Consider the following 13,858-nt stretch of genomic DNA (forward strand, 5'->3'; position numbering starts at 1 on the left):
GTGGCTGGAGGAGGTCTGGGAATCATTTTGTTAAGGATCACTTCACCTTTGTCTTCTCCTTCAGAAGGAGACAGGTTCACCCATACCACACCTGTTTGCATGAGCAACAGCCCTGCAGAGGAAGGGCACATCCTGCTGTGTACTGCAGTCACAGCGCTTAAAGGAAGATGGGACAAACACCATTAGAAGTTCTCAGTGCACACATTAATCTGCCAGAGTATCTTTATGGAGTTGGCAACTCACTCAGTCTGCTGTTCTCTCCCTCATTCCACAGAGCTAAGATTAATTTTGCACCAGTAGGTGAATAATGCAGCTGCCCGCTGATGTATCCAAAATCTGTAATTGTGAAACCTCGGAGAGACTAAGACTGAAGAGACAGAGGGGAAAAGATTCTTTGGAGGAGTGTTTCCAACTTGGCTTTTGAAGAGCTGTCCAATCCTACAGCATCCCTGGGAGAACACCCTGCACCAGCAGACAGGGGCTCAGCAGCACAGGTTGCTAACACCACAGCTCCCAGACAGCCCTGCCATCAGTTCTCCAAGAGGAGCAGCAGGAAGACAACAAGGCTGCCAGCACACCTGTGTCTGGAACAGAAAGCTGATGGACACCTGACTTGAAAAAACACCACTTCCAGAAGTTTTCAATGGGACAGGAAGGCAGCGGGCAGCATGCTGCTGTGGCAGTTAGCAGCAATGAAATCCCGCTCCTGGAGTTCTCTTTGATGCTCAGATGGAAGGATGCTACATAAGACCCAAATATGGTTTTACTGCACAATTACAAAGACAGCAAATAGTGAAGGTGGGTCACACATTACTAGGTAAGGTGAGGCTTCACAAGAGCAATAAGTGCACACTGGAGCAGGTACAGAAAGGATGATCAGGTCACTTCAGAGGACACAAAGATTTGTTTAGATGGAGAGTTATTTAAGCAACAAGGCAGACATTGCCATGGTATCATTATATATAAACACCCTCTGGGTACATGTAGATTAGAAGCCAACAAATGGCATTCCAGGAGAAAAGAAAAAGGAACAACAGGAAGGGTTTCAAATGGTGCTCCTATCAGATACTTTCTTACCAGCCCCATGTCTGGTGAGTGCTTTGACCAGCTAACACTGGCATCATTAGCAATCTTCTTAAAGGATGGAGTCATGATGGGGAAGACAATAAACTTGAAATGCAGATTGAATTTTTAACTGTAATTAAAATTATCATCAGGATGGGATAAAGCTAATATCATCTTCCAAAATTTAATCTGCAAGGCCATTTCTTGAGGAAGTATTTTTAAATACAGTTCATTTAGCATTTACTTAACTCTAGTATCAGAGCAACAGCAGACTTGACAAGGAAGCCAAATTCAGAAGCAGCATCTGTAAATCTCCACGTCCTGTTGTATCACCCAGAGGAGTGACACAGCTCTGAAACCAGCCACCATTCCCAGAATGGGATTGCACAGAGACTCCATTCCCTCCCACCAACAACCTTTTCCATTTTTCAAGTCAGTGAAAGCCATCACACAACTGCCCCAAGCAAAATGCTGATGGAAACCCTTTCCCCTGTTGAATGTGAAAGCAGAAACTGGGTGCAATGCAACCCCTTGTGCCCCTGCCACACAGATTTCCCACCCCACCCATCCCTTGGTGAAAGGGGCTCTCACCCCACAAATCATGGCAATGATGGAGCCAGTGATGGAGCATTAACATGCAGAAATCTCTGCCATGTCAACACGCCACTCGTGGGCAGTGGCAGCATTTGGGGGACTGAAGGAAATTACACCTCAACCACAACCAGCCTCCTGCCAATGTGTGATGGCCTGGCAACCAGCACCTGAGGTCTGCAGTGAGCAAGGGCCATGCAGTGAGGTCCTGGCCACCCTCTGGGCTGCTCCCCCTATTTCTGCACCTCTTCTCCCTTGGGCCCCAATCCCACCAAAGGCACACAGCACCCCCCGGGGAGCAATGCCTCATCTGTAATAGCAAGAAAAATCTCACAAGAATCCAACAAGAATCTGGTCTAGTATTAGATATGGAGGTTGGTGGCCCTGCTTAGGGCAGGGAAGCTGGAGCTTGATGATCACCGAGTTCCCTTCCAACCCGAGTCATTCTATCATTCTATGAATACCTCAGTTTTGTATTTAACATTCCATAAAGGTTGTCCCCATGACTTTTACTTCCTGTTTCACTACTGTATCAGATCTGTGATACACATCTCTATTGTTGTCTGGCCAAGCAAGCTCTCTTATTTCAGGAAAACTCGTCTGGTTGGCGAGCTCGTCCTTCAGGGCAGGCAGTGCTACCAAACAGGAGAGACCTGCTCATCACCAAAGCACGCGGCAGAAACGATGACAATACTTTATGGCAGGAGCCCGCCGCGCTTCCGAGAGATCTTAATCTCCACTGAAAGAGCTCTCTGTTTTTTATTTCCGTATCAGCCTCCCGAACGTCGATAAAAAGAATTACTTGGGCATTATCAGAAACCGTTTTATTTCAACAAAGGGCCAATGAAAAATAAACAGGCCTTTATCTACACTGGAAGACTGATAGAGTTCGCACAAGTCCTAATTCAATCAGGTGCCAAAACAACAGCTACTGCAGGCAGTGACACCAGCACTGCACAGCCAGGGAGCGTCCCCATAACACCTCAGCCAGCCCAGCACCACACAGACTGCAACACAACTTCTAACTGCCCACCTGCCTTTCCCAGGATGAGCAGCACAACCCTTTTCCCCATGCACGGCTGGCTGACCCACAGGGAAATCACAGCTTTCCTCCTGACCTCGGCCAGCAAAGGTGCCCCAGCACACACAGCTTCAACAGCGGAGACATGACAAAGAACCTTTCCTCATCCCAGGAACTCCCCTTTTTGGTAGCTTGGGCTGCACTGCATGGACTAAACATTTTAGAAAAATTATTTTCTTAACACTTGCATATGCCAAGAGCTCCTTGAACTGGAGCTGAATTCACAAAAACCTTCTGCCTTGGTCTGGCTGTGCTAATCCCACACTCAGGCAGGAGCTAAGCCCAGCTCCAAGAGTGGCTGTCTGTCTAGTGAGGGCTTTGGCATGTGCTTGACTTTTTTTTTCTTTTTTTTCCCCTCAAGGCAAAAAATGGGTTGGTTTTCATTTCTCTTTTTTTTTTTTTTTTTTTTTTGGACACAGATTATAAAACAGCTAAAGCCAAATGGAATTTCACAGGATGAAAAGGCATTTCTCAGCTTGACAGCTTTCTCCTCGCTGAATTCCAGGCTCTCTGCAAAGAACATGTTTTTCAAGAGTTCCCACAAGAAAAAAAAACAACAACAAACTCAGTAACAAAAGTCCCTGGAGCCCAAGCCCCCGCACCTTCCCAGCAACTCAAACCACCAGCCCAGCTGGGTATCAACGTGCCACAGAACCCAACAGCTTCAATTCTGCCCTTAGTGACATTTTTGACCTCCATGATTCTCCCCAGCTCCCACAGCCCCAGCATTTTGCCACATGGACACAACTGAAGCCACTGCAGCGGGAACCTTTTCCTAAAATAAAGCCTAGATCATACAGAAACTAATGAAAAAAAGCCACAACCTGCAGTAACTGCCAAGATGCAGAGGAATACGTTGGGATCTGCTGAATGAAAACCAAGGTTTTGGATGCTGACATTAATTCCTAACTTTTTAATATACATCTGTATATTTGGAGGTGGGGCAAGTGGACATGGAGAATAAAACAGCCCCGGCTTTATCTTTTCAGCATTTCCATCACTTTCTAGCCGAACCATGGCTGTTCGTTACTCCTGAAAACACAGACTCTGGCAATCTTGTTCAGACACTGAAAAACTCTAGACAGCAAAATGAGCTTTCGTCTTAAGACTCCACCTTAAAATCGAAGAGGACACTGCTGCCTTTCCAGAATTGTAGGCAAAACACGTACAGCACTGAGCAAACCTGAGAAATGGCTGGCACTGGTTCCTTTGGCCTGCATGTGCTGAGTTCCAGCCAGCTCCACCACCTGCAGCACTCTGCAGAACAAAGATCCTACATCATGCAAGGAAGACATGTGGGGTCACCTGTGTGGTGTGGGCACAGTCCCGCAGTGCTCTGGGTGTCCCCGCAGCAGGCAGGCCGCCCGCTCAGCTGGAGGGGAGCTGGCTGCAAGCCTCCCAGGCTCAGAACATAGCACAACGCCTGTGATTAATGTTTCATGGCCCTTATGGTAGGAAGCACAGTAGCGCCATGGGTCGTTGTGCCAAGCTGCTCTGTGCAGCTCTTGCAAGCAGCAGGGCCAGGAGGAGGAGGAGGTGGGCTCACACATTCTGTCCACTGATAGACGACGGATTGCAGCTCTATTCTCCAAGGCCTGGGAACACTGAATGAATAACTGAGAAGCCGCTCTCAGGGGAGGCAGCAGGATGAGGCAGGTTAGGATATATGGGGGAGGCAAAGCAGCTTCCAGCCCTTCAACCACACAAGGCAATCATCCCTGAAATGGCTGAACAGCTGCAGACCCTTCTGCCTTTCCTTCTCCATCCCCCTCCTTACTTCTCTGCATTCTGAAGAACATGGAGCACAAGATAAGGCAGAGAGCTGCAAGGAATTAGGAGCAAGAGCATCCCCCACCCAGCACCTCAGCCTCCATCTTCCCAGTGCAGCTCCCTTCTCCCTCCAACTGGTTTCAACACACTTATTTTAATAGCAAAAAATAGTTTTCAATTAATTACTGTAACAAAGATGCTGTTAATGACAGTCCAAAACAAATAGTTGTTTGTTTGTTTTTATCAGTCTGTAAAGACTCTATGGCAAAATGGAGAAGCATCTTCCTGTGTAGGAACAGCCTTTTTAAAGTCACGATGTCAAAAAAGCCAGATGCAAAATGAGGCTTTTTGAGCAACACAGGTGGTGGTAAGTGGACAATGCAGGGAAACTGGGTTTGTCAAAACTGAGTTATTCTCAAGGAAAAGAAAGCTACTTACCCAGAGCTGATCATCCATTCCCGGTGGGTTCTTCTTAATAAAAGCACCATAATATGTAGCAATATTTCGGTGGTGAGAGTACTTCTTCAACATGTTAATTTCTTGTTTGATCTCTTCCTCTTCATCCTGGGATGAGGGGAAAAAAGCCAGAACAAAATAGAGACAGTAAGAGACAGCGTTTCACCCTAAGGCAGCGTTTCACAGGTGCCGCTCTGATATCTCTGTGTTACACTGGAGAGCTTCCATACACCACTTCTGCCTGTCCTCTCCTAAATTTCCTTTTATTGACTTGGGATTTTTTGTTTGGTTGGTTTTTTACAGTATGTCATTGACACCAGAGTCCTGGTAGCCTGAAAATCTGGACCAGAAACTAACAGGTTTAACACAGGCCCTTGAACAAAAAGCTAATAGGAGGCCCAGAGATGCACTGCCACATCCCCTATCACATTTCTAAACCCTGAACTGGAAAGATCGCCAGGCAGTTCAGAAACCAGCTTCTTCCCAAATGGTTCAGACTGTCGGTGCCTCCCCAGCGGGCACAAGGAGATGGCCACAACCACTGACCTGCAGGGCTGCAGTACAGCCAGGTTTGGCCAGGAAAGAAGTCCTTGACTGGAGATACATTCTGCATCCAGCAGGCCACCAGCATGAGGCTCCACTCTCAGCCCACCTTTTTAAACAGATTCCTTTCTACTTTCTATCCTAACATTTGTACCGCATGGCTCTGAAGCTGAACTATACTTGCATTAGTCCCATCATGCATCAGCACAGCCTCCAAGACCTGTCAAGAAGTCCACCGGGATGTTTTTCTAGAACATTCTGCACTGCTGTTCCTTCTCAGGCTGTGGAGCAGTGGTTAGCACCTTTATGTTGATGAGCACTGTTCCAAAAGGACCAGAAGGACGGTTACTTTTTTCTCTGTGTAGGACCCTTTCATCCCTCACTTGCTTCATCCTGCCTTCAGTTTCACCAACCAGCACATGACAGGATGACCTGGTGATCAGATTAACCACAGACACAGTTCTTCTTAAGGACCAGCGCTCCCTGACTAGACACAACGCAGCCAGAACCGCAGACTTCTTCCCAAGCTACCAAGGAAAATGACTCAACAAGTTTTTCAGAGACAATTCAGGAAGGAACAGTGAAGGAAAAAATAAACAAGTAGTAGGAGCTTGTAGAAAAAACCTCCAATTATATCTTCAGTATGAACACAGAGAGCATAAGCACCAATGAGGGCAAAGAATGGGCACAAGGGTTTTAAGAAAAATCTAGGAACTATTCTGAAAGACCACTATCACCTCTTCCCTTCAAGAAGTCAGTGTAATTTTGCTAGTATTTGTTTGCTTGGGGAGCTAGGGAAGACAACACTTAGATTATTAGGCCCCAGAGATATTCTCTTCTTGAAATGCTCTGCAGCAGAAAAGCAACTGGATGATCAGTCCTGCAACAAGGAGCTGTCAGTACAAAAACCCACCTTCCTGCATACCTCTGGCCAGGTTTTTTGCCATCCCCCTGCTGGGTCAGTCTCTGCCAAGGACAGAGAAGAGCCATGAGGACACTTAGTCTGAAGTTTTATCTTGAGTCCATTTTTAGGCTGAGTAATTCAAAATGGGGGAAAAAGGTGAAGAAGTACGAAAATAATATAAATAAATCTAAGCAGTGGAAGTCAGGATGTGGCTCCAAGGGAGACACAGGAGCTCCGTGCTGGCACGAGCCTGCGCTATTACAGAAGTCATGACAGAGGCCTACACTGGCACACATGTGTGCTACCTTATGGACAGGGTTGTCAGGCCAAAACCATGGGGACCTGGCTTCATGCCTGGGCAAAGATCACAGAAATGTTGCTGGAAGGGACCTTTGGTCCCCTCAGGGTCCCCAGCTCTACCTCCTGCTCTGAGCAATATCATTGCCAGCAGCCACCACCAGTACATCTCGCCAGAGAGGGCAGAAAAATGAATTATCATAGCAAGCTGTTGTAACTACTCCAAAACCCCAGAGGAAAACCCAGAAACCCACAGACCATGTGCTGTTGCCATGCTTTGCCTCCATCAATTGATTCTATTAGATCAGTGTCTGGGAAGTAGGTCACAGAGCATGCAGCAGAACCAGCCTCTGGAAAATTAATCTGAATTCTTAATTCACAGTCACTGCTCAGACAGATCAAGTGCTGTAATCTGAGGGCCTCTATGCCCCAATCTTCCCCACCATACAGTTAGCAAGAGCTCAGATGAGTTAAAGGATTGTCTTCAGGAATCCTCTGGGATTTTAGCACAGGGAAACGTTGGGGTTGATGCAGTCTGGGAACTCAATTACTCAATTAACTATGGCAGATCTACAGTCCAAAATTATCCACTATGAAATTATAGATGGCTATGATTGGGGTGAACACACTACATCCACTTTTGTAGGCTTCTGAAAGATCCATCATCATCAGGGACAAAGGGCAGGAGAGGAGAATTGGATAGAACAAAGCTGCAGAACTGGAAGTGGTGCATGTCAGGAAGTGGCAAAGGACTGGAGTCTGGGTTCTTGCTACCTTGCACTGAGCCTGGGCCAGGAGCCAAACCCAACTCCAAGCAAGAATCAGGAACTGACTTTAGAAATGTCTCCAGAAACAATTCTTGTGGTGGCTGGAGAGCATGGCTCTAGGTCTGACTTCAGCATCAACAGTATGGAGCACACAATCACATGGCAGGTCTGCTCAGTTTTCAATGTGGTCGTTGCAGTGGTCTTCAGAGGGATAAGAAGCAGCAAAAATTCAGTAAGGGTGTTTTTTTTGTTTGTTTGTTTTGTGTTTTTTTTTTTTTTTTTTTTTTAAGGAGAATTTATGCATTATGGATTATATATTAAAATAAAAATAATGGACATGTTTTAATATAGCTGAAAGCAGCTCAAGAGGAAAATAATTAATAACCAAACAACACATTCCATGCCAAATATATGATTTACTGCCCTGGACATTCACTTCAGCTAGTCAGAGAGAGGCAGGAAGCACCATTACTGTTCTCCTTAATTAAATACAACTACCTGCAGGATAGCTACAGAGCAGTTATTAAGAAGGATTCCAAGCTGAGACTCTCTTTTGGAAGCAAGAAGTCTAGATCAAGGATATGAACTTAAAGATAAGGCTGAAAATATCAATTATTGAGCAGGACTGGATTTGGGCTATCTTTCTTCAAAATCCTTGCTTGTACTCACAATAGTTGAAAAACCACTGAATTACGCGCTGACTCAAATTTACACTCCTCTTTCACCTAAAAGTAATATTCTGATTTTTCAGCTTAGATTTGTTGTAACCTCAGACTTAATCCCGTGGGAATGTTATGCCATGGGGTTATGCTTGGTGGGTCTGCCCAATGCCTGATCTATAAAAATTTGATGAACGTTACTTGCAGACATTGCAAGAAAACAGAAATTCCCTCTGACTTATTTCCACACATCGCTTCACCTATTAATACAAAAAAGAACCTGAGTGAAGGTCCTGTAGATATAAACACCACACCGTAACATCTGTGGTATTTCAAAACATGAGGCTAACCAACCACTTTTGTAGCAAGGCACTTCTGTTCATGCTGAACTTCTGAAAACTAACCAAAAACATAAATTCAAAAACAAGGTGGGTAAATTGGGATCAAGTCCTAAATTTTGAAATGTGCTATTCCATTAAAAATAAAAACAAAGAAAGAACATGCTTGCTTGCTTCTGAACTTGGTGCTGTTTATGTAGGCAAGAGCATTGGGCTATATAATACTTGCACGTAAAAAAAAAAGTCTTATTCAAGAAAAGGCATTTTCACATGACTCTCCTATATGCATCTGTTTAGACTTTGAGCAATTCTACTCATTTCTTCTTCTGTGAAAAATGGAAAACAGGGCAATGGTGAAAGCACTTTTTCTCCAAAATCCTGTCACTGGATCAGTAATTTGCAAACTCTTGGTTTTCTTTGTCTGAAGTAACTTTCAGAAGAGCCACATTCCTGAGACCAGGATGCTGCACTTTTCCTCTGTGCCTCCAGGATGCACAGCAGTACTTCATCTCACACAGAAAACTTATTCAAAGCAATGCCTGCACATTTTAGTGAGAAACTTTTTTTTTTTAGTGAGTTAACTTTTTAGTGAGAAAATTCGATTTGGATAAGCTGACATGTCTTACCAATGCAGGATCATGCTGCTATAATTTTGCTAAGATTTTATCAATCCATTCAAAAAAGCTGCAACTGGATGCCTCACTGCTGCAGTGTAACATTATTCCATCTCAAAACTCTTCTGCATTTGCTTCCTTCTCCCTTATTTCAAGGAGTATTTGCTTCCACAGCCCCCCACACATTATCACACACAGTCCCCTTTCCCCTCTTATCTGGCAATTTAAGGATGCAGAAGCAGGAGGATACGTTACCCCGGTGACGTCCATAACCTTAATAGCAGCAAGCTGTCCTGTTTTAACATGACGACCCTGCAAAACAAAAAGGAGAAGTTTGTTTATTTTGCTCGTTTATTTGGCAGTGTTTTGCTTGCAATAAACAATATCCTTAAGCAATCTCCTGGCTCTGGCAGCTTTCACCCATTTTTTGCTTTTTTCAAGAGCATCTTCACAGCAGCCATGATGGGAAAGCAATTCCCTCCCCCTTCCTCCTGCCATTACAATTAATTAGTAAAGGGCCTTCATTACTTGCTGTATTTTCCTGGCAAATAAGTGCTGAGAATACCCTTTAATGCTCAGCCATGCAAAAACAGCTCTGGGCCTCTCCTGAGCACAGACCATGACTCAACTGTAACTGGTCCAGTGAGACTATGGAATTGCACTCACTGGAGCACCTATATGGCACTGAGCGTGGTCTCCTAACGCCCCTGGCTATGGCACAGCCCCGTCTGTCACATATCAGGGACACAGATGTGCTTCTTTGCCACCACCGTGACCCCAGGAGACGAGGCCCAGCTACAGAGGATGCTGAAGATCTACGGAGCAGAAACTGCACGTGGGGACACCACAGGGAGGGGACATGCCACATGGACATCCAACAGAAAAGGTGGGTGAAAAGATGAGCCCTTCCTGAACGGCAGCCCTGCAGCAGCCCTCTGCCCAGCCTGACCCTGGCCCGGGCACTGGCTGCGGGGCTGTTTGGGATTGCTCTGGATTTACACCTTCACCAGGAAGCCAGTTCACCCAGCAGGACTCCTCCCTCATTTAGTAACACCATTTACACGGCTTGAGCAACCGCATGTCCTAACAACAGAAAGAGACTTTTGTTTTCAGAAGTGCCTGGTGGTGTACGCAGGCCTGTACGCACCCCGGGGCACGGCTCAAAAAGCCCTCAGACACAGCCTGGAAGGACCAGAGCACCGTTAGCCATCATCTATTTAGATAGCCTGATCTGCAAAACCAAATCCTCCCTAAATCCATCCTTGTTTGCTCAGCCAGGAAGCGCCCACACTTACTGAGTCTTTAATTAAAGCCTGGGGAGCAGCAGCAGGGGATAGCTGAACACAATCACAGCCACTGACTCTTCAATAAAATGGAGGAAGAGAAGGGGAAGCAACTCGTGGCATTTAAAGCCGTGCAGTGTGCTAGTCATACCTAGCCTCTTCCGACATGCTGACACATTTTGGCTATCTAATTATCCAGAAGAAAGAGATATTAGTGTAGCCATGATGCATCCCACAGCACCTCTTTAAATGCAGCATGTGATCACATACTATGCAGCAATTCATATATCAGTGTTAAGGCCAATGGTTCTGAAATTCAGGGCTGAATTCAAATGGGTGTTTACAGAATCTTAATGGCTTCTGCGGGAGCCAAACAAAAGAAAACATGTATACAGTTTGACAATTCAAGTATTCCTTTGTTTTACACTTCAAGCTCAGAGTTGCTGCGTATCTTCGCATAAAACCAGTTTTTGTTCATGTTGCCTGTATTCTCTTCTGTTTCCATTTAACCCTGCTTATGCTCTTCCACTCGTGCAATCTGCAGTGCAGTGAGGAGCAGGCTGCTGGCCGTGGGACCTGTGGCACTGGAGACTACAGCACAGTACCAAGACCATGGCTTCATACACTGGTTTGTCACTGGGTTTTCTCCTTCCACGTAGAGCTTCCCTGATACAGGTCACCACATGGTTACAGCACACACTTGGAGTTAACACCAACAGTGACTACCTCCTATCTTTGATGCCTGCGAGATTGACGGCACAGTATCTGTTTCAATGGGACAGCAGCAAGGTTGCAGATTTAGGGCTGAAATTGAGAGCTGAACTCAAATTCAAGGTGGGTCAGCTTCTGTTTGTGACTCCGCACCATGAGTTTAAGTGTTAAGGAAGACCTGAATTCAGCAAAGCTAAATACGAATTACCCAAAGATTTACTGCAGCTCCAGTCAAGCCAATCACTAGTGCCCTCTGGGTCAAATAATGAGAGAGTCCCCACATCACTGACATTCTCTGGACTTCCCAGTGAGGTCCATCTTGTCATCTCCAACACCAGCAGCCACCATAGAAAGACACAGAAAAAAAGTCTACTCAAGTGGTTTAGGGTCTGCTTTACAGAGGAAGGAGGTCTGGAAGAGAGTCCTGAGCAACTGAAAGTATCTGAACTTGCCAGCTCCACAGTATGCTGGCACTTGCCAAGATCTCTGTCTGTGAAAAACCAAAGCAACACACTTGGTGTTTGCCATGCAGAGAGCAGCAATTTCTATGGAAAGCGCAGATCTGAAACAATACTGCAGAGGGGGTTTATTCCAAGCAAAAATTGAGATGGAAACCGCAGTTTCTAAAGGAGATGCTCAACAAAGCTCTGCTGTTCCTGGGACACCACAGCCAAAGGGCAGCAGCTGGTCACACATGGTGCTGAAAGGCACAGAGCTAAGTCCACTGACAGTCAGCGTCCCAGCCTTGCTGTGGTAGAATTCTGCTGCCTACCTTTGATATTAGTGAAGGGAAAAAGGAATAAAACTATTTATGAAATGTACTGGAAAAAATAACAAAAGCTATGGTACTGCTTTAGAGACTACAGTAGGAGTCCAGTCAGTAAATGCTCTCCGAGATAACGTGGGACGGAGACCAACAGAGAAGTCAACTGTAAAAGCTGCCCAGCTGTGCAGGGCCTCGTGGTGACCCAGCAGGGGCTGACCTTAAAGCACCACTTGGGCTCTGTGGCTGTTTTGGGTTTGGATGCTCCTCCCTGCCAGCGCACCGCAAGCACAAACCTCAACACCACAGGTGCCCACACCATCCTTCTCCCACAGATCTCTGCACTTTTATAAAGACAAACAAGCCCAGCTTTGCAGGCAGCCCTGTGAGTGGGTCAGGTGCCATCCTTTCTGTTTCACAGATCGGTAAATGCCGAAGCTGAGAAGCTGGGAGGCTCGAGCGCGCGGGGTCACAGAGCCAATCAACAGCCTTGCTCACAGCAGACAAGGGATAGCCTGATTCCATCCCGTTCTCTCAACCAACACCCCATACACCTCTCAAAACATTTACAGAGGAAAATAAAAACGTTTCGCAAACGTCTACTAAAGCAAAACACTTTGAAACTCATGTGAGTGTAAATCATTAGGGACACTTAGTCACGCAAAATACAGGGGAAGTGGAACTGATAGGTCCTTAGCCTGGGAATTTATAACAAAGCCTTGCTTTTCATGTAGTTTGTCAGCAGGGGTGGGTTGTTTAGCTTCCTCCCTGCTGGGCGTTTCTCCTTCCAGCTGCACGTGCTGATGGTGACTCCACGATGACCTTAGAGAAAAGCAGGCTGCGGGGCCAGAGCTGAGCTCCACTTCCTCCATCCCTGCTGCATTCTGCACTGCGTGAGCACCGTGTCCCTTCAGTGCCAATTAATCTTTGCCTTCAGTTTGAGAAGCCTGGTGTTCAGCATTAATACTTTTGGTGAAACCACCATCTATAGTAAAAAAAACAGGTCATTATCACTCTACTGTAGGCACTGCTGGCTTTATAATATGGATGCAAACAGAACAGATACGCTGAAGACAGGCACTGAAAATGAAAGTGATAGATACAATGGAGGAACAAAATTAGCATGAGAACCATACATATTAAAAGATTGCATGCCAGCAACAAGCCCTTTTGACAGCATTAGTCACCAAGCACATCCTGCATGTTGGCCAAGCAGGAACAGATGCATGTGCCCCAAAGGCAGCAACAACATCCCCACATCTGCACCCCTGACTTCTGTGCCCCCGTGCAGCACCAGTAGAGCTGCCAGGCCACTCTTTGGCAATGTGTGCCATTGCTCCCAAAGCCAAGGCAGGTTGAAATTCATAATTAACGTGTGTCAAGTGTTAAACTGGCCAGTGTGAACTCTGCACTGCTGTAATGAAGCTATCAATAGGGATTGGGATAACAACCCTGAACAAGAAAGGAGCCAGAAAGCCATTGTAACAACATGCTTTTACCTGATCAAAACTTGTGTCAACCGGAACTCTCCTACAAACACAATATGATCAAGCCCATGTGCTCCTGAGGTTGGCTCTGCTCCCAAAGCCAAGGATGTCGGTCAAAACAGATGAGACCCAAGATGCCTTCATTAAAAAGAAATTCTCTCAAAATTCCTCTATGATTTTGGTGCCTCTGTGCTTGGGAGCTCACCATGGAGAGGCGGAGAGAGCCCAGGAGCAATGCTTATAGGACAGCCAGCAGCCTTTGGGAAACATGAGCAGTAACTGCGATCCTTGTCAGCAGAGGCACCCATCACCCACCACTTCCCAGCATCGAGAGCACACCATCTCCACCACTTTTTGGCAACAGCAGCAAACAAGGCTCAAAGGGGAGCAGCGTGGCCAAGCGAGAGGCATTCAGTGCAGCCCCATGCCCTCCTGCCTGCTCACTGACGTACACTACAGCCCTCTATCAGCAGCCTGCGTGTGGGAAAGGAGGTGAGCAGTTCTCCCGCAGCCTGTGACACGTGGTCTT

The 13,858-nt window shown here is 46.2% G+C and overlaps 1 protein-coding gene across 7 annotated transcripts in view; it reads right to left on the reverse strand.

Moving 5' to 3' along the window:
• The window catches only part of TNIK (TRAF2 and NCK interacting kinase), a 139,109-nt gene that overhangs the window by 62,785 nt on the left and 62,466 nt on the right, over positions 1-13,858 (reverse strand). For all 7 annotated transcript variants that reach the window (XM_090147714.1, XM_090147713.1, XM_031614611.2 and 4 more), the window contains exons 3-4: positions 9,341-9,397; positions 4,946-5,071 (exon numbers count right to left, since the gene is read on the reverse strand). In XM_090147714.1, coding sequence (XP_090003840.1) covers positions 4,946-5,071; positions 9,341-9,397 — 183 coding nt within the window. The remainder of the gene's footprint in view (positions 1-4,945; positions 5,072-9,340; positions 9,398-13,858) is intronic.

The sequence above is a fragment of the Phasianus colchicus genome, chromosome 10 (assembly GCF_987193195.1).
Source record: "Phasianus colchicus chromosome 10, bPhaCol1.hap1.1, whole genome shotgun sequence".
Taxonomy (NCBI): Eukaryota; Metazoa; Chordata; class Aves; order Galliformes; family Phasianidae; genus Phasianus; species Phasianus colchicus.